The following is a 25,451-nucleotide window of genomic DNA, read 5'->3' on the forward strand; positions in this document are numbered from 1 at the left end:
AGAAATATGCTACTCTGACGAATGTAATCGGTCAGGAATCATGTTAAATATACTTACTTTTACTCCTGTGGCAATTGTAAACCTAAGTGGTCTTTGGCCTCACCAACCATGCGCCTCCATGCACTTCTGTCTTCTGCCAGCTCTATGTCTGCTCCCATTCTTCTCAAGTCCTTCGTCACCTCGTCAATCCATCGCATCCTTGGTCTTCCTAGCGGTCTCCTACCCTCTGGCTTGCCTCTTAACACCTGTCTTATCATTTCTCTCTCATTTCTGCGTTGAATATGGCCCAGCCACCTCAACCTCCTACTTTTTACTACGCCCACAATATCTGGCTCCCTATACAATTCTTTCAATTCTCTATTCTTCCTTATCATCCATGTATCTCCTTCTTTTATCGGTCCAAAAATCCTTCTCAATATCTTATTTTCGAAAGTACTGAGGCTCTTCTAAAATTTTTTCGTGAATGCCCACGTTTATGATCCATATATAACTACAGGTTGTACTATGGTTTTATGCATTCTTATTTTAGTGGTTTTTGATAGAATTTTGCTTTAAAATTATTTGATTAGGCTCCAGTATGATCTTTCAGCAGCTGCGAGCCTGTTACGAGCCTGTTACGAATTTAAATATGCCAAGTGCATATTTAGGTCTTGATGAATTTATCTTTGGTAAATTTTACTTGCCCTACCGTCGTTTTATTTCATGTTGACCGTTAGCCATTGATATCCAGGATGGAGCCAGGTTGTCACTCACATCTGCCCTGCTTTGAAACGAACTCGGTAGATTTCAACTTTTGTTATTTGCACCTGAAGGTTCAGGGGAGCTTTTCCTCGTCTTTCGATGACTGGCACCTGTGGTACCTTGCAAAGAAATTCCAGATCGGAATTCTACCTCATATAATGATGCGTTTTGGCATGAATATGGAGACTGAAATGTGAATGCAAAAGGCTGGAAGAAACTCAAAAGTTTTGGCGACCTGGCTGACAACATTTATTCACACCAGAACTCTGTGGAGAATATATTTTACACGTCATGGCGACATCAAGCGTTCTGGAAGGTTTCCCCGAAATTCGTTCCCAACAGACCTTATTATCCTGGAATTTGTAATTTTATAGTGATTTGATGTTCATTTGCGCTCTTTCCATGCCGGAATAAATGTGTTGGCTATAGCTTCGGGCTTTCTTTTCTATTATATTTGAGTTAAAAGGTTTAAATAATTTATTATCCAGGAATTTGTAATTTTATAGTGATTTTATGTTCATTTGCGCTCTTTCCATGCCGGAATAAATGTATTGGCTATAGCCTCGGGCTTTCTTTTCTATTAGATTTGAGTTAAAAGATTTAAATAATTTAGAAATGCCAATTTCAAATACCTTATTCCTTAAATTCCTTAGATTGGCAGATTTTTATTAGGTATCTACAGTAATTTCTCGAAACATTTTTCCGTCTGGAAAGATGGTTCCAGACAGAGAATGGGCTTGTTTTTAATGTTTTTTTCCTGAGTCGGCTAGTGAATCGTTTAGATAATTAACGCGTAGGTTACACCTCTTTTTCCACTATTGCATGTTTTCCTTTACTCATTTTTTTTCGATCCTCGAGGTAATAGTTGTAAAAGCGATGCTATCGACAGAAAGTATTGGATTTAATATAACTATAGTATACATAAGGTTAAATGGTATTGTATAAAGAAACGAATTATTGAATGATGAATGTATTAAATTGAGGATACATTAGTCTCTCAAGCGTTTATACGGTAATTAATTTTTTTAGTTTCTCTCCCTGATCTACTCATAAGATCAAGTATTCAGTCTACATGACGCGCGAAATACCGAATATTATCAGCGTTGTAATTTAATACATTGGAGACGTAAATGCAAAATTAGTACTTAAGGTGCTGAGACGTTTACAATGCTTTCGAAATGCTTTCAAATTTTGATTAATTTTAGGCATGAAACATAAATTGTTTTTACTAAGCTTTCATTACTTAAGATAATATCAGCTTTTCAAATGAAATCAGTTTGGTTTGAGCCAAAGAACAGATTAGGATGTCATTGGTAACATTTTTTCAGAAGAAAATTTGTAGAGTTAAAAGCCTTAATTGCCTTTGTAACAACATAATAAAATGAGGATGATTTTTTCATATTCAAGGATTTACAATAGGTATCTTAGGTCTGCATTCTGTAGATACCAAGTAGATATTTAGTGCCCTGTGGATTTGTATCTCTTCCATCACATTAAAATTGGAGATTTATTGTTTTTTTATAATTTGCGAATCTCACCTATGTCAGCTTTTGTGTATTTTCCTCGGCGATTAACGAATCCATTGTGCTATTTTTAATACCACTTCGCTTTTGGGAAAGTTCTGAGGTGGAAAATCCGAATAGTCTCAGTAAAACCTGGGCAATGCTGTATGCGTGCAAATGGAAGCTAACGTGTTTCTTTTGTTGACAGATTTAGTCGGGTGCCGTGGACGCAATTAGCGCGATGGTAAATAATCTAATTTTTAGTTTTTTACATCGGACCCTTTCACCGTCACCTACAGCGGCTTGTAGCCACGAGCTTGCTTTAGTTTGATGCTCAAACAACTCTTCGCTTCCATTGGACTATTCGCGTTTTCCGTCCGCTTGAGGGTTATCAAATCAGGGTTCGTTACCCTCCCCCCCCCTGAATATAAACAGCTGCCCAAATTCCGTCACTATCGACCTGAACGTCAACAGCAAAACGAAGGAATCCATTAGACGCCCGAAAACATTCTCTCGCCTCCTCGACGCTTCGCCGCTCAACTGTGGAATGTAATTAAGGGGACAAAATTTTACCGCTGATGGATTTTCGGCACTTCCTCGCGATCTCCCTTTAAAATTTTAAAGGGGAGACGACACAATCGTCGTTTCAATACCCCCAGGCCGTTTGATGAGGTGATAATTGGTCTTCCTCCCATTCCCATCTTCAAATTGGATGATAAGTCCCTCCTCTTGGTCCCAAAGGGTGGAGTTTGCATCATCGTCGCCTAGATGAGGGAATCTCTAACTTTTGCCGCCGGTTTCACATAGAGATTACAACCTACTCTTGGTTGTAAGTCTTACTTAGTAATTAAGTGATAGAAATGAATTGTTAGAATCATTTCATAATTCGCTAGTTGAAGACTTAGGAGTATTTATTCTAGCTTTTCCTAATGGTCTTATATTTCTCTAAAGTACTATCAATAGAGCAGCTTTTGTGTCGAATCATCTTCGAAAAAACTCCACTCTATAATAAATTCAGAAATAAAATTTGTCTTAATCCACAAAGTATTTAACAAGTTCTGAACAAAATCGCAAAATGATTTCTACAGCTCAAAATATACTTTTGGCTCCGTGTTTCTCATTCTTGGTTTCTTTTCTCTAGAAGTAGTTAATACATTTTATTCACCATGGCCATGCTCATTGTGGTAAAATTAAAATAATTGAGTGAACACGAACAAAAACAATTATGTTACCTCTTGGTAAAGACCTGAAAAGATTGAAACCTTTAGAGTTTTTAAAAAATATGTGGAATATGGCAAAGTTTATTTTTTAATATATCATGCCACCATTCCTCAAAGTGAACTCGCGAACCATTGATTTGATTCTCTATTATAATTACCGTACGACTGTAATGTACACTAATACATTGCATTAATGACATCTGTATGACGTAGTATGTATTATTCCCAGAAACTCGAGGGAATCAAAATATATACCAGTAGGCCATTCCTGGTGCATCGCAGATAATTAAAATTCAATGGTTACATGAGAAATATAACTCTATCGATAATATCCTTTAATAGTTTTATTCCCTTACCAAAGAAATTGAAGGAAACCACTTTACAAATCGGAAAAAAAAATTCTCACAAAAGGGCAAATAAATGAGAAACCATTTTATATTTCATTATTTTAATAACTGTTATGGCAGCCATTAAAAAAAAACAAAATATACTGTAGACTTCGTATTTCATTTTTTATTTCCCTGTTTTAAATAAATTTATGAATCATATTCCCATTCTCATTATTAGAAAAGCGAAATAAATGTGTTATACGTATTGATTGAGTTAAAGGAAGGATTGGGTAAATAGAAAGGGAACAAAATTGATCATTATGAAACATATTTATCTGTGTATTCTATTGTTTTTACCCCCTTCTTTTTGCCCATTACCATTAATTACCCTCGAAAGAGGAAGATGATGTTGTAAAATTAATTATGACCACATTGCGTACGCCTTGACAAAGAGTTTTAAGGTATCTATCTGCATTTTGCTTTTATTTATGACCAGAATTTACTAGGAATTAGTTTAATGGTTTGACCATCTTTTTTATTTAATCCGACTCTCTCTGAACCATGTCCCTCAAGACAATTTCATGTTGAACACCTCTAATATGGACAGTCTATTTAATTTTTTGGGTAAATTTTCATTCGATGCAGTGGGACATTTCGTTCAGAGACGTGGTGAAGAAAACAAAAGTAGGGTTGTTTTTCCTTCAGAGGGGAAACGAACGGCCTCCTACTACCACCTTATCTCCGCGGAAGTAGCTTTTGGGTTTCTAATTTTCTCGGGGTCTTACTTAGTTAAGAGTGTTTGGGCGATTGTGTATATGAGTTCGACCGTGTTCTGCGCGTTTTCAAACTTTGTTTCCGATGGCTTAACAAGTTCTCGAGGCAACCGGTGCCTCCGCCGCAAAACGGTTCCGAATCATTAATTTTGTGGCCACAGGTGCGATGGGGAGGGGAGTTGATTCGGAAATAACAAATTACCTTTTTCACTCGAACTAATTTTAGCCGCATCATCGGGTTCCATTTCCGCAATCGTTTTTGTGAGTTGAGCGTAAACTTAGGGGCAGGAAAGTAGGTATTCAGTTGACGAGCGTTCGAAGCTGTATTGCGTTGCATTGTTTCTGAACTGTTTGGGCTAATATGGCAATCAAGGAATATTTTGTGTGGTACAAAAATTCACCTATCTATATATTTATTAATTTCTAGTCTCAGATGATCGCATATTTGTGAGATTTCTTGGTATTTTTTGACTAATTGTTTCCTTGATGGCTAAGCACCATAAATTATTGAATGCTGCTTTTCTTCACCACATTCCAAGGAAAGTAGTTCTAAGATAATGATTTTTTATCCAGCCCATTATTGAAATTATTGTGATTTATTTATGGAAAATTGATTATTAGCATATGATTTGGAGTCAATGAAATTTTTAGGATTGGTAAGCGCTTGCCAAATAAGAGTATCACATTTCTACAAACAGATAACGTTGTAGTACCGATGGATGATTTTCCAAAAGCATAGAAAGGTGAGACGTTTAGTTCGGCTGTTGAAAGACCTAGAAAAGACTTTCATTTTTTGTATCACTGGTAATTTTAAGAATGCCGTTTAAGCGTGTGAAATTCCTAATCTTAGAGCTAAAAACAATATCGAATGTATATTATTGTGTTTTGAATCACGTTTTTATATTTTAATGGGTATGAAAGCATTTTTTATCGCAGGAAAACATTTTATTGTTTCCACTGTTTTTTAGTGTCATTGATTTCATATTTTTGCCTTTAATTAGCGAAAGTATTCAACTGAATATGGCAAAAGGAAAATATAGCATAAAATGAGAATCTTTACCGACTGCAGACCAACTCACTCTGTTTTGAACTTTATTTCTTAAATTGAATGTTACAGGAGAATTGCTGTGCGAGAAAAAATTCCTTTCGTCGTTATTAATCTTTTCTTTCCATCTACCGGATTATTTTGAGGAAATATGATTTAGGATTTGAGTAAATAACCAAATCCGAGCCATAGTGGGCCATGAAACTTCCAGTGGCATAGGTACATAGCCGACCCTACCTCGCCGTCCATACCCCTGAAGAAATTATTCTTCTTTCCTTCTCTTCATTTCAACAAATAGCTAGGCACTCTAAATCATTGGAGATGCACAAAAATATCATATTTGGCCACATTACTTGTTTTAAATCAAGCCGTGACCAAAATTTTAGTATTCCGGGACTAGCCTAGGTGATAGCTTTTACAGGAGTCACCCGCAATGCACAAATTGTGAGAAAAATCCACAGAAAAAAATCACTCGCCTAGACCGGGATTCGAACCCGAATCCCTCGATTTCCGGCCGCTTAATTTGCGCACAATTTGTGCATTGCGGATGGCTCCGAAAAGTTATCACCGTGGCTAGTCCCGGAATACTTAAATTCGTCTAGAGCAAACACCTCTTTGTGTTCGAAGTTCTTTGCTCTCCGGCTGTGGCGCCGTGCGCAGGATTGGGACTGCCCGTAGCATCATATGCTCAGCAGACCATAACACCTTGTCCGGTGTAGTCCACAAATTTCCACATCCGGGTTTGAATCCCGGTCAAGGAGAATGAATTTTTTCTCTGTGGATTTTTCGCACACTGTAGGGTTATCATTTAGGACTATATCCAAATTTGCAGGTTTCTATAATTCTATGTGATAAATTTGATTGCAATTAATGAATGGATTTATTACTCTCAATTGTGTCATATGAGGTGGTATTAATCTATGTATTTATTCTGTGGTTTTATTTCATTTCAGGGTTCTCATGAATGTTGATGACCTGGAATCAATAGAAGATCACGCATTTGAAAACTTAACGGAGCTTCGAACAATGTAAGTACAATTTTTCTCCTTACACCTATAGCCGGGACACCTATCAACTTAGGTTTTTACAATGTATATCCTCTTGGTAGTTTGTGCTTAAAGAGTGTCTTTCCTCATCAAAGATATTTTTTCATACCTTGATCAAGACTAGTCACTTACAAATTTGTATATCACCTGCGTTTTAGTACATTCTTTTGACTATTCTCCATTTTGTTCAAATAGTGGATTACCACGAAGTCACTCAAGACAGCATTTTTTAACATTTCTGTTCATTCCCATTTTTTTCATCTTTCACATCCTAATTTATTCTTATCGTTTTGGAAAAATTATAAACTATAATGCTGAAGCATCCAATGATTAATGAGTAGTTTGATTTGTCTAAAATAAATAGAAACTATGCCGGTGCTTACTTCTGAATCACACTCTTCATTAACCTAAGTATCCAGAGTATTTGTATTATTTCACCAGCCAATTTTATGTCATTTTCTCATATTTACTTGTGCATTATTATGTTCCGTGAGATTTTTTATCGTATTTCTCTGAATACCTACCTGATTTTTTTATCTGTTCCATACGAGTCACGAAATTTTTCTGGAAAATAAAATAAATGGTAATTGGTTTCAGAGTCAGAGATAATAACTATTTGGTAATGCTTGTATAATGATATTAACGCGAAATGCGAATTTTCATTCTATTAGTTGTGTTATCGTACGGTCGTCTATCGAATCCACGAAGTAGAGGATACTAAATGAACGGAGTGCTAAGTTACCGTTACCGTTTCCATCGCGACAGATGGCCTCCGCCAACGGATTGCATGGCACCTAATCGATCGAGAAGACGCTGATAATTCTCCACCACAATAGGGATTGGAATTCTGCTCTTTGAGATGATTAATCCTTGTCTCCATAGTTACCAAGACCACCCGATCAGATTCTCCTTGCATTCTCTTAATGACTGGGTTAGGCGACGACTTAGTTTGGTAGGAATCCACCCTAATTTTATGAAAAAATCATGCAAAAGAGTTAAACATACAGGTTGCGACAACATAATTTCCTTTTTACAAAACTTAAGTATTTTTCCCCCTCATGCAAATTTTTAGTTTTAAGCATTTTTTCTGAGAAAAATTGTCTGTACTACCAAAATGGCTATTATCTCTAGATGGTTCGTCTTTTTCGTTGGATTATAATTAATAAATGTATTCGATGTCCAGAACCCATTTCATCATTTTGTAGAGTTAAGGTGGAATGACCCAAAATTGATAAGATATTTCGTATCACAGGCCAAATGTACCTACTTCAATCCTTTGGATGCAGTTCTCCTAAGTAGACTCCCTTCTCGGAGTTTATTTCTGAATTTTTATGAGTCCAAATGCCTGTTTTTAGCTTTCTTTGCCCGATGGATTGGGGGATTAGCAATACGATGCGCATTCCATACTGTTCAATAGCGTAAAGAACCGGTTGACTTTCCTAGCGATGAAATGTTAGGGATGGCTTTGCGATAGAACTTTAAATCTTTTCTGTTGGCATTAATAGGGTAGTTTCCTTCATCAAAGAAAACGAAAGGCATTGATTGCCATTCGTTACCCACCATTAGTGTATTCATAATACAATAATTATTTGGTTTTTGAAATACCGGTTTAGACGAATGGCATGGGTCAAATTTTATCCTCATTTGAAAAAGGCCAGATTGGCGCCCATGCGATTCCACTCTGCATGACGTCACAGGGACCTAGTTTCTACGCGAGAGGATAGGAGTTATACATCGTCTGAGGTTACCAATGCATGCATGAGGCACAGAGCTCAGGGAAACATGTCTTAATAATCACCTATTAAAACTGGCTAAGTTCGGAAAGTTTTCTTCGTTTGATAAGGTATTAATAAACCTTTTTTAAGCCAAGCGCTACCATTCAGCAAGGTACTTAGCTATCCGCTAGCATCCTGCGACGTATCAGCGCTAAGCCTCGCCTCAAGGTCACCTCACCGGGCGGGAGGGGGAACCAGAAATACGACGTACGGAGATATTTCCCGGCATTCATACTTAAGCGTCGCGTTTTCGCGCGCTTGAAAATTTTCACTTTTCATTTAATCGCGAAAAATAGATGTTGTCATTTAAAAATCTAAAAGCGAGAAATACGTACTCCAGGAGTAATAATCTTTCGATTAAAGCAATCAAAAAATAATAGCAAACCACCCTATTCCGAATCTTCAGCAATTTAAAAGCTTAGGGTATTTACTAAAAGAAAGTAATTGTTTGTAAGTTAATGTTTCCTATTGCAATACGTACGCGTTCCTATTTCAGTACAATCGTGACTTATCTACAGGTTTAACTTGAAGTAATACAGTACCATAAATTTTTTGCATGTATTTGGCTGAATAGCTTGGTGGAGGGGAGCAGGAAATTTTTAAATCAGTTGCTACAATTCTACCACTATTTAGTTCCGATAGCTTTCAATTCCCACTGGAAGAAATTGTATCTTCCCAACGTCACTGCCAATGAACTTCCTGTTTACAATTTATTAATAAACAAACTTTGGGAAAGTCTTATTTTTAACATCTCCCGAAAGAATATGCTTCTCCTGGTGACAGATTTTTGATAACCAGTGGAGCATTTAAAAATCCGCTAAATTCACTTCCCGGCTTTCCATCTCCTGATTGTTATGTTTATCAAAAAGTTAATTATCACTCATTCTAAGGAAAACTCTGATAATTATAAATTACATTATATAAGATTAACAGAAGCACTACTGAAGTAGCAAGTGTTCATTCGCTAAAATATCTTATGATTTGGTATTCAATGGAAAAATTGTTTACACAATGGTGTAAATACATCGTTGGCTCCAAAAAAAGCTTGACTGTGTGATAATGAAGTAGCCTCAATGAAAGGGAATCAATTCATAAAGCAAATTGAATAAAAACGAGGTATAATTTTGCAAAGAACTCTGTCCTCGAAGTTCAAGTATTAATTCCAGTTCAGTAAAAATCAAAGCATAATTATTTCTCCATTAAATTCCATAAGGAATGCAGGTCAATTTGCTTCTCAAGAGATTTTAATAGCATCGAGCTACAATTTTTTTAATTTTAGGGTGCAAAACAATGGCCAAAATATTCATTACACGCGCAGAAAAAAGGAAACCCTTTTAAATGCCATGAGACTATTATTTAGAGTACCTACAATATGAAAGGAAAAAGTTGTGAATAATTAGGGTCTTCTTACAGTGAGTTGTTACGTGTTTTTACGTGTTGGAATGATTTTTTATGTTGAATTTAGCATGACGATTTCGGGTAGCTGAAAGAGTTCCGTATTCTTATTCACAAAATTAATTTTACGAAATGTTAAACAGCATTATAATAAGACTCTGGTATGCCGAACACATCACTAAGTATCTTTCCTCTTCTTCTCTAGAGATCGAAATAAATAACGCATTTGTGGAACGTTTGAAGATAGCATTGCTGGACCCGAGGAGTATAATAGGATAGAAAAGGTTTACCTATATACGTAGTAAATATTGAATTGGTTTGATGTATATTTGGAGCGACATTAGTTTCCATGGTGACTGCTTTTGAATACCAAGGATATCATTACCCTCTAATCGTCAAGGGTCGTGAATTCAATATCGTGAAAACCCGGGATTAAGATTCCAATGGTGTTCCTCCTATCCATATCCTACGAAGTTCAAGTCAAGGCAACGAATTCATATTCACAAGCCATGCAATTAACTTTTGTATGCCCTATGCGGGTAGCTTCCGAGTTGCCTCGAACTCTGAGAAACATTTGTATGGGAAGACCTACAGTGGAATCCTGAATCTCTGAAATCATAAGGCAACGACCTAAAGCCGAGGAAGAGGGTAGGATATGTAGCGGTACATTGATCCCCGGGATATTGTGTCGCATTGTGTCAAATATCAATTGAGGCCCATACAGGGACTTCGCGCTTCACCTTTCGAGATAAATTTGACGTTTCTCGGAATCCCGGAAGGCCTTCTTTCAAAATTATGGAGGATGTCCCCTGATTTAATAAACTTCTATCATTCCCTCATGACTATATTTGCCACGCCTGTACGAATGTGCTTAGAATTTCATCGTGGCCGTTTTCATATGAATGACGTAGAAAATTAGTGATACGTACCAGTTTAATCGAATAAATATGTCAGTAGAATATAAATTTTATATTTTTGTAAGGCCGTACTTTTAACGTAGCTTTCAATGAAATTGAACTGAGGTGCTAGTAGGTATACAAAGAGATAATATTCCCGAATTCACGTTGAGATATAGTTATGATTAAATAAATAGAGCTGTAAAACTAAGTTTCACATATGAGACGGCTGATAATTGCTAGAATAAGAAAACATTCTCTACTTAATGTTTTGGGAGACTTTAGAATACCCACATAAATGGTGATACATATGTTGAAAATAACATCCCCTGCTATCGTTATCGCCGTATCAAATATCGTATCGCCAATCATCTGATATATCATGCTGCGATTTTTCTTGGAGTTATCAACTGTAATGCTGTTTATCCCCTTTAATTAATTTAATATTGCTTTACCTGTCTATGCCACTGTTAAATTACCTCATCCTCCTAAGATCATTCCTTATTTTAATGCATTAAATAGTCCCAAATCATAAAGTTCTCTTAGTCAGTTTAATTTTTCTTCAAAGATGCATTTAACACAGGTGACTATATAATTGTCTTCACTCAGGTAGTTATCTTTTTCTTGTATTTTAAAAATCACAACTATTTGAGTAACCTTGCAAGCTAATATCATGACTAATAATAATAATTATTATAATTTTATTTTTTTGCTCATGAATACTTTGCGTTATGCGGCATTACTTTTCCGGCAGTATATACTCAGTGCTAGAGCCTAACGATAGGTGGCATTATATCCTACCCTGCAGGCGTATCAATTTTTTACATTCAGGTTACGGGCTCAGTTTTTTCTCTGACCCATCTCGCTCGACGAATATTGCTTTGAATGTCCAAAAGGATCACTCAGGGGGGCGATGCTTTTACATTAGTAGCCCGACTCTCTGATGAACTCTCTGCCCCATTGATCACCGTTATCCACATTAGTTACGTTTCATTTATTCAAATAAAACTAAATTTTTTCATTACGTTAACTCCTAAAAAAGAAAATTTCAGGTTTTTTTGGTTTTTAGAGAAATTACCAAGTACCTTTGATGTAAGTCATTTTTGAATTTAAAAAATGAGTAGCCAAAATGATGCTGGTCCTTTTGAGTATAACTGTTAACTTCTGGCTTGACTTTGTGAAACCTCTCCATAAACTTTTGGTCAAACTTCGCATTTCATCCTTAAACATTTTTATCAATGTATAAAATGGAAAGTTTTCACAAAGTAAAACCTGAAGTTATCAATTATATTTTGGAAGCCAGTATGACAGGGCAGGCAAAATTGTACTTCAAACTTTTGATCAAACTTCGCATTGCATCCGTAAACATAGTTTTTTTCATTGTATAAATATAGGATGCATGTAAGATTAGTCAACTGAAGATGTAACTATGTTACGAAACCCGGGTCGTGCCCATAATATAATAGTGAACCTTTCAAAGTTTTATCCCTTTGAGTGTTGTGATTGCATTTCCATTCCGTGATCTCCGAAAGTACGTAAGTAAGGTAAAGAAGGTAAAAATAAACCTTATACATATACCTGCACGTGAAAATTTTATTCAGTTCGTTTATTCACTCCTGAAGTTCTCTTATGTAACTGCCAAAGGAATTACGCACGGAATCAAACTATTTAAAAAGCAAAAATGGGATAAATATGCGTCATTCTGTGAGGAATATAAGTTTTAAATGATTTATATGATGGCGAAGCAGTGTTATGAACTTTCTGAGATAAACTGGTGGTCAAATTCCTAAATCTGGCTGGAATTTTTAAATTCGTTGCCATTCGTAGTAAAGTCATTTTTATAGCATTGAGGGAAGTTGTAAAAAGTAAAATCTACTTTAAGCCAAGCCTTAGGGCCGATTTCTCTATAAAAATAACGTTTATTGCTCGAACGCTGAGTGGAACAAAATGGTTCTTCAAGGAAGATGCATTTTCAAAACCTTTGTAAGCATCCCTAGTTTTTTGCCGTCCGGAGGAAGCCGAAAGTCTCAGATTTTTATCGTTTTGCGATGATGTTGATTGATGAGCTCCAGAATGTGGCAAGGAAGCGTTATATAGGTAATATTTTGGAAGTGACCAAGTGATAAATGATTGATGGAGTGCTGGAGAAGTATTATCTCTGGCAATTTGTTACCCTCGTCGTAATCAATCCCTAATGATGAGTGATTTAATCGTGATTGCTACCGTAATTCACAATTATCCAACAAATTCTCTTTATTTTCATGTTCAAAGTGTAATCTGAATGTTTCTCCGAAGTTCTGGGGACTAGGTCTCTACTTCCATTACCGAGCTGAAAGGATTTCTTTCGATTTATCATTCTGCTCCATTTTTGGATTTACATTTATTCCAGAATGCTTCAGTAAACCCTATTAAAAATAATCTCAGCTCGATAATAATATAAAAATTTTCCTCCATACATTGGGGGATTTATGATTGGAATGGTTTACCCGTCGAAATAATGGAGCCCTTGTCAGTTAATTGTCAGATTTTAATTACGAGGCTAAAATAATAATAATGAATTGTGAGGATCTCTGTATTTTTATACTTTTGTGAATTGTTTAAATGAATGTATTGTGAAAATATTTTTTTCGATTTTGCTTTTTATATTGTGTGCTGGATCACATATTTATCTTTTTACTGTTTGTTTCCACCTGATATCATGACATCTTTGTATTTATCATATAAAATTTTGTATTTCGGACTATTTATAGTTTTGTGCTGATGTCATCTCCCGACCACATGGTCAGGTTTTAACTATTTGTTCAATAATAATAATAAATTCCATTTTCCTGAGAAATCTCTTTTAAAAATGTCTGTTTTTATTCGCTATAATGGTGACCAATTATCATATTATCTTATTCAGTTGTCATCGCTAGTTTTACGTTGTACGCTTTGAAATTGTACTAGAAATTACGCTTAACGTCAATAATTTCTTTCTTGCATGCAACCTTGCCGCATCATAGAAAGGTACCCGTAGTATTGGTGCATTAAGTGGGTGATGTGGAGTGAGAATATGATTAACTATGTGCTCCGCCCCGCAAAGAGAGGTCTGTAATTTCTCAAGTAATTAGAGCAGTCTAGTGCATTTCCCCATCGAGCGCTCTTAGTAGGACTTACATGTCGGTAGACTCAACTTGAATGAAAATTGATGCCTTCGTTGGTGAATATGCGCTGTGCGTTTTCCACTAGTTCATCTTTTGAATAGGATTTTGCTTGGGTAGTTAGGCTGAAAAGTTAATCGTGACAATAAAATATTGCAAAAAGCCTTTTTGTAGAATTGCCCTGGATTCTATTATATATTTGATTACTTCCTTGTTCACTCTTTAGTAAGGGAAATATTCTATTTATTCTTTAGCTCATTCTTTAGTAAGTAATATTATTTATTCATGTTCATTCATGGTCATTCGTTCATTAATAATCCTCATTGCAATTCAATTGCAATGAGGATTATTAATATATAAAGTTAATCGCTTAGCTCCACCTTACTCATTATTTGCTTGAGCGCAAGAGCTGATTAGATTGGCGAGGGTAGAACTCACCCCAGATAAATTGAAAGGTGGCACAGATGAGTCCAACAAAAAAAATTGGTAAGACCTTGAGGTTAAATATTAAAATATCCAATTAGTGGAAGTTGCAATTTTTAACTTTTCCCTCAGTTTAAAGAAGGTCTTAGACTTTCGAGGATTTTTACGCCAGTGTTCATCAGTTTCATTTAATTTATAAAAATTTAAATGGCAATTTTATGATGACCTCTTGAAGAAAATCGTCGAGGAACAAGTGGATGGCAAAACCGGAAAAGTAAGACCTTGCATAAAATATATTGAACAAGTAAAGGAGCTTGTTAGTGAGAATAAATGCATACGTAGGTGTGAAGAGATTAATTGACAAGAGAATTGGTTGGCAAGCTGCGTCAAACCAATCCTAGGATTGTTGACCGTGATGGTGATGATGATAAATGTCAATTTAAAATAATAATATATAATAATAATAATATATAATTTATTCCATTTACAATCAAATATTACATTTTAGAACATACTTAAATATTTTGGAATATATAGGTACCCCTTTTAGTAGTTTTGGGGCTACCATCATAAACTTTTTACATAGGTCTGGTGCTAGCACACATGAGAAGTAAAATTTCTTTGTATTCAGTTATTTGTTCTATTGCCGATTGCATTCATTATTACAAAACGTATTTCAAATATTTGGACAAGGATAACTATTTTTCTTATTTTTCTTATATAAACGCATAATTACATACATAGAATATACAATATACCTTTTATTGTAAACTTTTTTAACCCACCTTTCTTAGTAGAAACTCTACTTCCTCACACATCATAAGCCATTTTTTAACGGCGGATTTAAATCCCCATCTTTTTTCCGAGTTTGCTACATTACTCGGCAACATGCTAAACAATTTAGGCCCTAAGTAATTGTATGACTGTCGATAAATTTCGGTCGTCGGCCTAGGTATATGGAAGTTTCTCCAAGCTCTAATGTCATAGTTTTGTGGTCGGGCCTTTTCACCACTACGGTTATAGAATTTTTGAAAATGAATTTTTATTTTATCCGAGTCAGCCAGGGTTATTTTTTATCAGCATATAGTAAATATGGATATGACTTCATCCTCTGCTGCTTAAGGATCTATAATGTGATAATTTACTTCCCTTTCTTTCTTTAAGCAGCCAGCCAGGCCCACATACTACATAGAGAATGCACATTGAAAAACCCTAATAAAGCTAAATTACTTCTCATATTTTGTGTTTTTATATTATTTGTGTATTTATATTATTTTATTTGCAAATAATTACTTGACTCAGCCGGAAAAGTATCTTAAAGAAACATTATTAGGTTGAAGTGAATTTTTTTGACAAATGTCAAATTTTTCTGGTCCCATCTCTGCAAAATAATATTGAGCATGAGTCAGGCCTACTTCAATCAGTCGTTTAATTCTCCGTATATACACCTTATGTATCCCTAAATAGTAAATTCCGCCATTAATATCATAATTTTGACGTGTTAATTTCCAAAATATAAAACGGATTTTTGACCTCAAGTGTTACAGGAAAAAGATGAAGGGTAGGTATTAACCACGTTTATGCTAGCATAAGGCTTCTTGAGTAAGAAGGTCCCCAATTTCCTCTAGAAAAATATCTATTTTCTGAGATGCTGAGTGAAGACAACCAAGAGTGCTATATCTTCTCGGGTGTCCCTAGCTAGAGTGATTGATACGCGAATTGAAAACACTTTGATGAGTTGAAAAATCGTCGACGCTCTACGAACTCTATGGAGCCTTAGGGATCTTCCCAATGGGACCTGACTGGATCGATAGATCAATGGTTTATGTGGCAGAAGTAAATTTATCCCACGACTCAATACGTAAGATTTACGATCACGTATATCTTCTGTCCAATCTCTCCAGTGAGTCTTTCTCCGATTGAATTATTTTTAAGGTAAAGGGCTGAACGTTTTTGAGTGCTTGATAGCGGTGAGAACGGCACAGGTTTTTATGCCGAGAGTCGAATCGATTTAAGGTGAAACGGTTAAGTTTATGGAATGAAAAAGAATTTGCTGTCATTGACCCGCATCCGGTGGCGTTGAAAAGGAAGAATATGAGAGGAAATGTGCTGGAAGTATTGAGTGGACGGTTGGAAATTTATGAAAGGGTGTTGAATTGGTGAACTTTGAAATTTAGATGTAGTAATCGAATAGACTTGCACCGTTTCTCGAAATTTTCCGCGGGAAAATGGGCGGAAATCAACGCAAAAAAACCAGAAAATGGATATTCTGATATCCATTGGAATTGTCGGCTACTTGAGATGTGGAAGTGAATTATTGCCGCAGTTGTTTTTCATCCACTCGCAACTCAGTATTTTATATGGTATCAGCGGTTCAGAGAGGACAGCGATATTTTCTGCGACCACACGAAAAAATAGATAAGGGGAGACAGTTTGGACTAGAACCAGTCACGTGATGAGAAACCTGTAAATGTGATAAAATATTCCACCCTTGTAGATCGGGAAGGAAATCGGATTTGGAATAAAAATCCAGATCAGCATATATGGTCTTTAATGTGAGTATTTTTTCGTTATGTTCCGTCGCAATTGACAGATTTCGTCGCAATAAATAAACTTGGCATTTTCGTTGTTAATTATATTTTGCATGAAGCTTATATTTTTGTCACAAAATAATTCCATTGGCAGCTTTGGGTATATAATATGGGTGATTTTATCGATGTTTTCATGCATAGGTTTATAAAAATAGAAACACTCGGAACTCGATGATAGCGTTTGGTCAGCCTTGAGTACGACGCAAGGAAATTCATTATTTTTAGGTAAGTAAATCTAATGAAATTCTTTTTCTTTTAAGTATTCTACCGTTCGAGGTAGGTTTTCATGTTGTACTTAAGAAGAATTTTGGAATCCTCCCTTTCCATCAAGCACTCCCCTCTTAAATTCACAACAAGGCCTACTCTCTTTCATTCTATCTAAAAGTCCTATTCTTATCCTTCCTCTCGCTTGTTTACCTAATAATCAGTCTAATTCTAATAAATAATAATTCTAATCTCAGCACTGTTGGAAATTCATAAGTCATATTTTTTTAGAGCGTAACGAATATCCTAGCATAGATTAGCATAGGGTAACGCAATGTTAGTTCTCAATTAATTGCGCTTGAAAGTAATATTACGTAATAAAAAAATTAAGGAAAAAGTTTTATCTATCCTACACCCGCTGTTTTATACTGGCTGGTCTGAGGTTTGAAACAATTTAAAAATTCCTATTTGAGAATTTGAACCGGTTTACAGAGCGTGGATGGCATCATAATATTTTTAAGCAACGGAAATTTTACTGTTGAGCCGATTATATAAGCCAATAACAATTTGCATAAATTTAAAAAAAATTCTGAAATCCTTTGGTTTCGAGGAGCAGAAATTCTTTTACTCTTTCTGTCAATTCCAAAATTCCTTAACCGAGCAAATTTGAAGGAATTTCAAATGGGAATTTCAACTTTGCTCAATTCAGCGAGTTTACATTGCTGAAATTTGCCAAAACTAGGACAATTATCTCTAAATTATCAATCTAACTAAAAACTGATTGAATTCAATATGAATACTGACATAAGATCGCATTACTACGTTAGTATACCGCACACCTTTCTCCTGATGAAGTGATCAAAAAAGTATGCGCGCAGAAAGAGCCATAACACTTGTGATGTCGGACACTGCCAGAAAATATTTTACTTGCACCATTTCTCAAAATTTCCGCGAGAAAAATGGACGGAAATCAACACAAAAAATATGGAATGTGACGTATGAATTCGCTTGTACGCGAAAAAATAATGAAAGGTGAATTGAATGATGATTGCTGGCTGCGGCCTTATACTCACCATTTACCGGTTAAAACTAATTTGAACCATAGTTGTTAAAAAGTGATTCTGAACGTGATACGACGGAGGATCTCGTCACAGTTGAAAAAAAGTTTGGTGATATACGCACATTTTTTAACATTTTATAATTCAAGAGTAATTTTGCGATATATAAACAGATTTCTTTCTAAAGGGATATGTATAGGAATTCATTTTTCTTTTAACATTAAAGGACTTGAATAAATGCAAGATCGAACTCGAGCAGTCAACTCTCTTACACGCATCTTAGTTTTAAAGTCTTCTTGTGAGATTAACGGCTCTTGTCCTGAAGCCTATATGTTTCTCGCATCGAAAATTTCCCTTACGTGTGACTTTATCTTTATTCACTGCCAGTGAGCGCTAAGTATTTTTACCGAACCCTAAATATTGGGCATTCTTGTTGTATTAGTCCGGTCAAAATAGCCCAAAAAATAAGGGTACCCTTGCATATATTCCCAAAAAAAAAAAGTCTGAAAATTTGCATTAACCCTGAGGATACCACTCTAATTAAATCCTGAAAAGTCCCCATCGATCCCGTTTGTGCAAAAAATTTTATTCAAGGTCAAAGGTCACAAAATTGAGTTTTTTGCATATTTTGGCCAAACGGTTACTTTTACGATAAAAATTTCTCAGAACAAATTTGTAGATCAAAACATTATCTACAAAATTGTCACCTGACTTTTTTGTCTAAGATTAACCGTTTCTGAGAAAAAGCCATTCGAATGTAGGCTGGAGCTGTATTCTCCGTAATATGCGTGACTATATTGTTGCGCTCTCCGAACATTATTGGATCTTGGAACACTATTGGGAATTTATGCAAGGGTCAATGTCTATTTTGACCGGGCTATTTCTAATGGTAACGAGGTGACCAATCATTATGTTCAATAAAACGTATTCGTTAGATCCGGCTTCGAAAGTCAAATTTTGTGCGGTATTTATTTTTCCGTAGTTGGAAAATGTTTTAAGAGCTAGAGAAGGGTAATATAGGACCTGGTGGTATAAACGACTGTGCACTTTGAGAAGGATCCCGAATCATGCAGGAAACATCAGACCTTTCAGGAGACCATTTTTTACTCCACCATTTTTTATGCACGCAATCACTCGGGCGGCGTACCTCTTATGTTTTTGCTCATCCTGCCTTTGAAGATCGATATAAAGACTAGAATACCTCGGGGAAATCCGGCGCACTGTCGAGGGGAGGAGGAAAAAAGAAAAACGTTGCCGCATCAATTTCCCTGTTTATAGCCAACCAACGGGCGAAGGTTGGGAAGGATGAGGCTTCGGATTGAGAAAAAGAGGTCACGCTAAGGATTGCGAGTTGCAATATCCCAAGGTCACGGCTCGCTTTGATTGCCCCCTCTTCCGAAGGGAAAACTCCCAGATATATCCTAGTGAACAAACTCAAGATGTGGATTTCATGTCGAAGTCATGCTCGGAGGGGCATGTAGGTCAGTCCTTTTCCTCCCTTACTAAGAGCGTAGAAACGTCAGACTTCCGCGATGACTCTCAAAATAGTAATACTATTTTTATGCATAGGAAACAAGCTTCAATATTTATAAAAATATATTAGCTGGCCGCAATTCATTATTATTAACAGGATATAGCCTCTTGGGGTCACCTTAACCTTAATATCTTTGTATCTTAGATATTTAAAAGTTAAAATTTTTAAGAAGCAATACGTATATCATTATTATTATATTCCGTCTGAGGAGTGGCTACAGCATTTTCTCACAACCAAGCGTATTTTTTTCTGCTTTCGTAACGTGTTACTGTTGAAAATTAATCTTTTTTCTTGAAATTTTCTCGTGATATATATCTATGTCTATCAAATATCATCATCATCATCGTCATTTTCATGTATGATAGCACCAAATTTGCCAAAATTTAAATACTCCACAAATACATTAATTCTACAACGGAGAAAATTTCAGTGTGAGGTATAGGAAAATACTAAATAAAAAATAAAAATATCGCAATGTTGACAACGCGTATCTACCCAACATCCTGGAAAATCCTAAATAAAATCTTTAAGTAGTTTATGTACACCGGATAAATCCCTGCGGAGTTTTGCGGTGTCTTAGTAGATAGGCAGACATGGGATATTTTGTTAACCACTGCGGGTCCATCGTTCCATCTATACCCTCTATTTCTTCCTTACCTTGTATAAAATTTTCCTTTCCTCACCCACCATGCCCAGCATTGAATTGCACTTTATCTTCACGATCCACACCATACCTTTCGCTGTTTGCTGTCAAACGTTTTTTTTTTCTCTTTCATCTCATTTTCCTCTCTCCTTAATTGTCTCTTTGTAATATTTGAAGGATTTTAGGACAACATTACCGCACTCACTGTCTTCTTCTTATCTCGTCTAGAAGCTTTCTTTCCTCACCCATCATACATTGTACTTCCTTACTTAACATCATTTTTTTTCTTCTCAATTCATTCTGGAACGCTTAGCTAGCAACTGAAAAAAAAACATTGCGAGCCCCGTAACATTTTAACTGGTAAACCCTTTTCTCGAGTTCCGTTTTAGAAGCCTGAGGGGCTGGAATACATAATTATTATCCATGATTATTGGATGAGGATATCATGGGTATAGCCATTTTTTAAAAGCCTTACAGCAAGTAATGACGTGGCACATATCAAATAAGTGTAGTGAATTGTGAGGCAAATACAAAGTTACATACGTTTTTCCTTATTTATCTGGAATGCTTGTTTATAATCATTCCTGGCTCCCAATCCTACGGTGTATCAATAAAATCACACAATGATACTCCGTCATAGTAATGAAACTTTCTCGGGTGGAGTTCATATGCAAAAGAGTTATTTTTGGGTTTCCCCGCGTCAATGATTAAAAAATGGCGAACGTTTCTTCTCTGCCAGAGACCTCGTCAGAGATTATAATCATGTCTATGTTTGCATCAATATATATGCAATACACGATCACGAGGATGGATTTTTAATATTCTAGACGGCGTGACTACTAGAAATTACTGGAATCCAGGGGTTAGGAAAGATAAAAACAATTTAAATAGCGACGAAGGACAAAGGATAAGTGACGCATAGGTTGCAGTAATTTCTCTATGTAACATCATCCGGAATATTCCAAATCCACTCCTATCATCGTAAAAAAATATATTGACACGCATAATAGACGATATTGTTATCTCTGACAAGGTATCTGGCAGAGTTGGCCATATTTTCATTATAAGCCCGGGTAAACCCAAAAGAAACTTCTACATATATAACATTTATTGGTATTTCCATAAAATGGCTAATATCTGGAACCATAGGAACGTTCAAATTCACTTTCACAACGATTTTTAAAATATTAGAATCCCATTTAAATTATTAGTTTATAGTGATCAACTAAAAACATAAGATGCCCCAATTCATTTACTCTACAATGAGAAAATATGTATGAAAATATTTTATATTTAATGTAACTCGCAGTTGTTGCAAGCCCGTTTGGTATTATTACACGACGATGAGGGGACTATACCGTGTGCTTTTAAAATATATGTTATTCCTCCAGAATAAGTATTTTATTCAATTAGGCTATTAACCTCAGTAACGAGAAATTATAAATAATAGACACGTGACAACATCGTGAAGCTTGTGAATCATTCCAGGTCGTTTTTATTCAGAGATAGGCTCATGATTTCTAGTCCTTGGGACATGGTCTATCTTTTCTCGTCTGATAACCCCTGTGTTTTCTTCATTTCCCCCTCTGCTTCTCTCCGAGGTTGTCTTGTTCCACTACGCTCCGCTGGGTGGTTTCGAATAGAGCTCACTGTTTGTTTTCCACCTGATCCCACTTCCCCCTGTTTCCGCTTGCTCCTCCGGGGAGAGGGAAATATACCATTGCCCGCCGACCCTGATTCCTACCCTTTAGTTTGCCTTTGGAGTGTATTATCTAATTAATCACTGTCAACAATCAGATTTTGAGATACACATACTTCATATGGCTTGCAATATTTACTCTCTCCCCTTATCACCGGCCTATTAATCCACCTATATCGCAGCAAATCTTTTTTTTTCCTAGGCAGAACAAAATCAAAAAGATACTCTTAGCTTACCATCAAATTAATGAGAATCCATTTCTTAGTCCCAGATGAGCTCTACGCTCACCAATGCATACCAACCATTGGATTGAATTAATGAGTAAAATGGGGTAGATGAAATGTGTTGTAGACGTTTTGGAAGTGTAGGATACCAGCGAGCGTTATGTAAGGTGGTCTGATGCAAAAATAAAACTTGAGTATTTGCGCATGTAATAAATATGTGTGCATTTTAATTAAATATTCACGGAGCATAAAATGCCTAATCGGTGAGCACACAGAAAATAAAAGCAGCTTCTATTCGTCTTGCATGTTGTGGAACCTTTGCATGCTTTACAAAAAGACTTTCGGGTTTTCGTTTTCCAAGAGGTGGAATTGTGATGGTACATCCCAAATAAAGGTAAAGGGTGAAGATGTAGTTTTTTGGAGGTCATGACTGCAGCAGCAAGGGAAACTTTAGCAAGATAAGGAGTCCTGGTCTTTTACTTAACTACGATCAACCCAACACTTCTTTACGTTATTCTTAATATTCGTCATCGCGGCGGAGGCACTAATACCCTCAGTCTTCTACACTAATATATCTGGAAGATGCGATTACTTCAAATCTACCGTGGGAAACATATTTGTGGAAGAGTCCTTACTAAGCTAGGTTTCGCTTGGCGTGTTTTGGGAATATTTACGGATGAAAAAGAAAAAAAGAGATGTGCATCTTCGCCACTTACAGCCGCACCTCCTGAATACGCGGTGAGCATATGGTATTCGAACGATTTAGTGCGTGAACCAAATAAAACGCAAAGGAAAACTTCGCAATTCCTCAAAAACTGCTTTGAGCGCACGGAAAGCTTGACACTGCATTTGCACGGATTAGGCTGGGAGCCGCTACTGCCTCAGATGCTACGCGCCAAGCATGGGTACATTGCCTGAGCAATTTTGGGGATATTTCTTTTGAGCAACTTGGAGAAAGTTGGTGGTTTCCAACGATACTTTGTGGAATTTTCTGAAAATTTTGGAAAAAAATATCTAAAAATGGGTAAAAAAGATGATGACATTACCACTGAAACCATGGTCGTGATTTGATAAAATATTCTATGGAAAAATAAAGTTAAACTTATTAATTAAAAACATGCAATAAGGAGAACGATATCGTAGTAACTATGTCTATCTACACAGGTCTGGCAAAAACGATGAAATAAGACATTGTTCCGGAAGGAAAGGTCTGGGAAGTAATATTTCTTGAACTATAATACGGCTTAAATTGAATTTTAAGTGGAACTGAAACCATTTCATCGTGCACTTTCAGTTTTTTTTTTTTAACGGAAGGTGTCTCAACATCTATTGAGGAGTCTTTCTGAAAGTTGCGAGAGGTGAAAATTGTGAGCCTCCTTTAATTCATTTTTCTCTCAAAATCTCTTCTATTATTCAATCAAAGCTTTAAGTTGACGAATGGTATTCAAATGATTTGTAAACAGTGAGATAAGGAGTGCAAAATTAGGGGGAGAATGTCTCTTCGAGGAGAAGAGAAAGACGAGGGAAAAATTATCTCCTCCACCGAGTCCTTCCCGCAGAAAAGTTATGGTGAACTTTGCTTGAAAGGAGGCGTGGTCGTGGAAGTGCTCGAAAGAAGTGAGTGCAGGGAGGGTGCGGTTTGAGGAGAATGAGATAAGAAAACGCCAAGCGCAGTCCTTATTCAGCGACACCCGCAATTTCACGCGCCTTTTCAGGGAAATAATTAACAGACGCCCTCTTCACAAACCCTTGTCAAATGTAGTCTCGCCTCGAGAAGAGCCATGGAAACCAGTGGGAGAGGAAAGTGATAGGAGAGAATTTGGGGAATTTTTGAGCTCGTTTCATGATATATCTGGAAAAAGTATTTATTGTATGCATTTTAACTAGATTTTCTACGCCCTTTGTTGCATTTTTGTACTTTATCAGCTGCGCTTGTGTGCACGGTGGCTACCTTTTTTTTACTAATTAAAACTTTTCCGTTGAAGTTTCTTGATTAATCCGATAATTTTATTTGCTTAAGGGACTTACAGGGACACAAAGGATGATATAGCCGCTGAGCAAATGAATAGCTTTTTCTCAGGCGTAGGGTATTTAGGAATGGTGAATGAAACTGATATTTGCTTAACACATTAAAGACCGGATGGATTTTTTTTCGAACTTACTCCTATAACCGGGTTAATATTCTAGCAAGCTTGTTTTTATGCAGTCAATATGATTAATTTAAATACTCAATTACTTAATAACTAACGTAAACATAAAGCCAATCGAATGTAATACATTGTCTATAGTTGCGTAGCGAGGGGGTCCGGACCTTCTCCGAAATATGAAAACACAATTACTTTATAAATGAAAACAAAATATTGAAATTTATGAATTTAGAAAAGATTTCTTTAGCAAATGAAGTTTTTTTTTATTATGTAAATTATTAAAATTATTTTTAAACCCTCTACCTACTCAGTACCTCGTTTTTCAAAAATCTTCCCCCCTTGGTTTTGGACATCCCCTGATTCCCCACTGATTGTACACTAATTTAATCACTGCTAGTACAATGTGGTTACGATGTGACATATAAAGGCAGACTGTTGAAAATACGAGTTTAATGGTGACCCGTCCGCTATGTGAAGGAATTTTTACTATTTAAGAAAATTATCTCGTGCGAGTTTAGTTACATCGATACGCGCAAGCACTTACCACTCGAGGGATCCATTTTCCGCACATTAGATGAGCGGCGATCATGGCATTTTTACATTCTTGCCTCCTATAAATGCTTTGTAGCCGTGTATATAGGCGTTTTCGGAGTTCTAATCCGTCATTTCCTAGAATACTAGCCACTGTCAATTGGTACTGATGACATGTGAATGTGAAAAGGGAATTATAGGCCGTCAAAATGATGCGATAGCGTAGTCCCTCGAATCTAACGTATAAATCTTGAATTCACCGAAAAACATGACTACGTTTTATTCGAAGAAAACAGGCGCCAATTCGTACTAAAACTGGAAAACACAGCTGTCAGTACTGATAAGTATTCTTTTTAGAATGAAATATTGTTGTCTGTGTAATCCGCGGTATATATATTTGGTGCAGATGATGTGCTTTCAAATGGTAATGTTAATAGTAAAAATATATTTTTCATGACGAATGAAACTTCTTCCAGGCATAAAATCTCCGTTAAAGCCATGATATTTATAGGAAGTGATCTCATAAAAAATGCAT

At 36.1% G+C, this 25,451-nt stretch overlaps 1 protein-coding gene across 1 annotated transcript in view; it reads left to right on the forward strand.

Annotated features, from left to right (window-relative positions):
- LOC124167640 overlaps window positions 1-25,451 on the forward strand; it is a 174,556-nt gene that overhangs the window by 120,540 nt on the left and 28,565 nt on the right. Inside the window, exon 4 of the mRNA XM_046545620.1 lies at window positions 6,564-6,638. Within this exon, the coding sequence (XP_046401576.1) occupies window positions 6,564-6,638 (75 nt within the window). The remainder of the gene's footprint in view (window positions 1-6,563; window positions 6,639-25,451) is intronic.

Source organism: Ischnura elegans, chromosome 11 (assembly GCF_921293095.1).
Source record: "Ischnura elegans chromosome 11, ioIscEleg1.1, whole genome shotgun sequence".
NCBI lineage: Eukaryota > Metazoa > Arthropoda > Insecta > Odonata > Coenagrionidae > Ischnura > Ischnura elegans.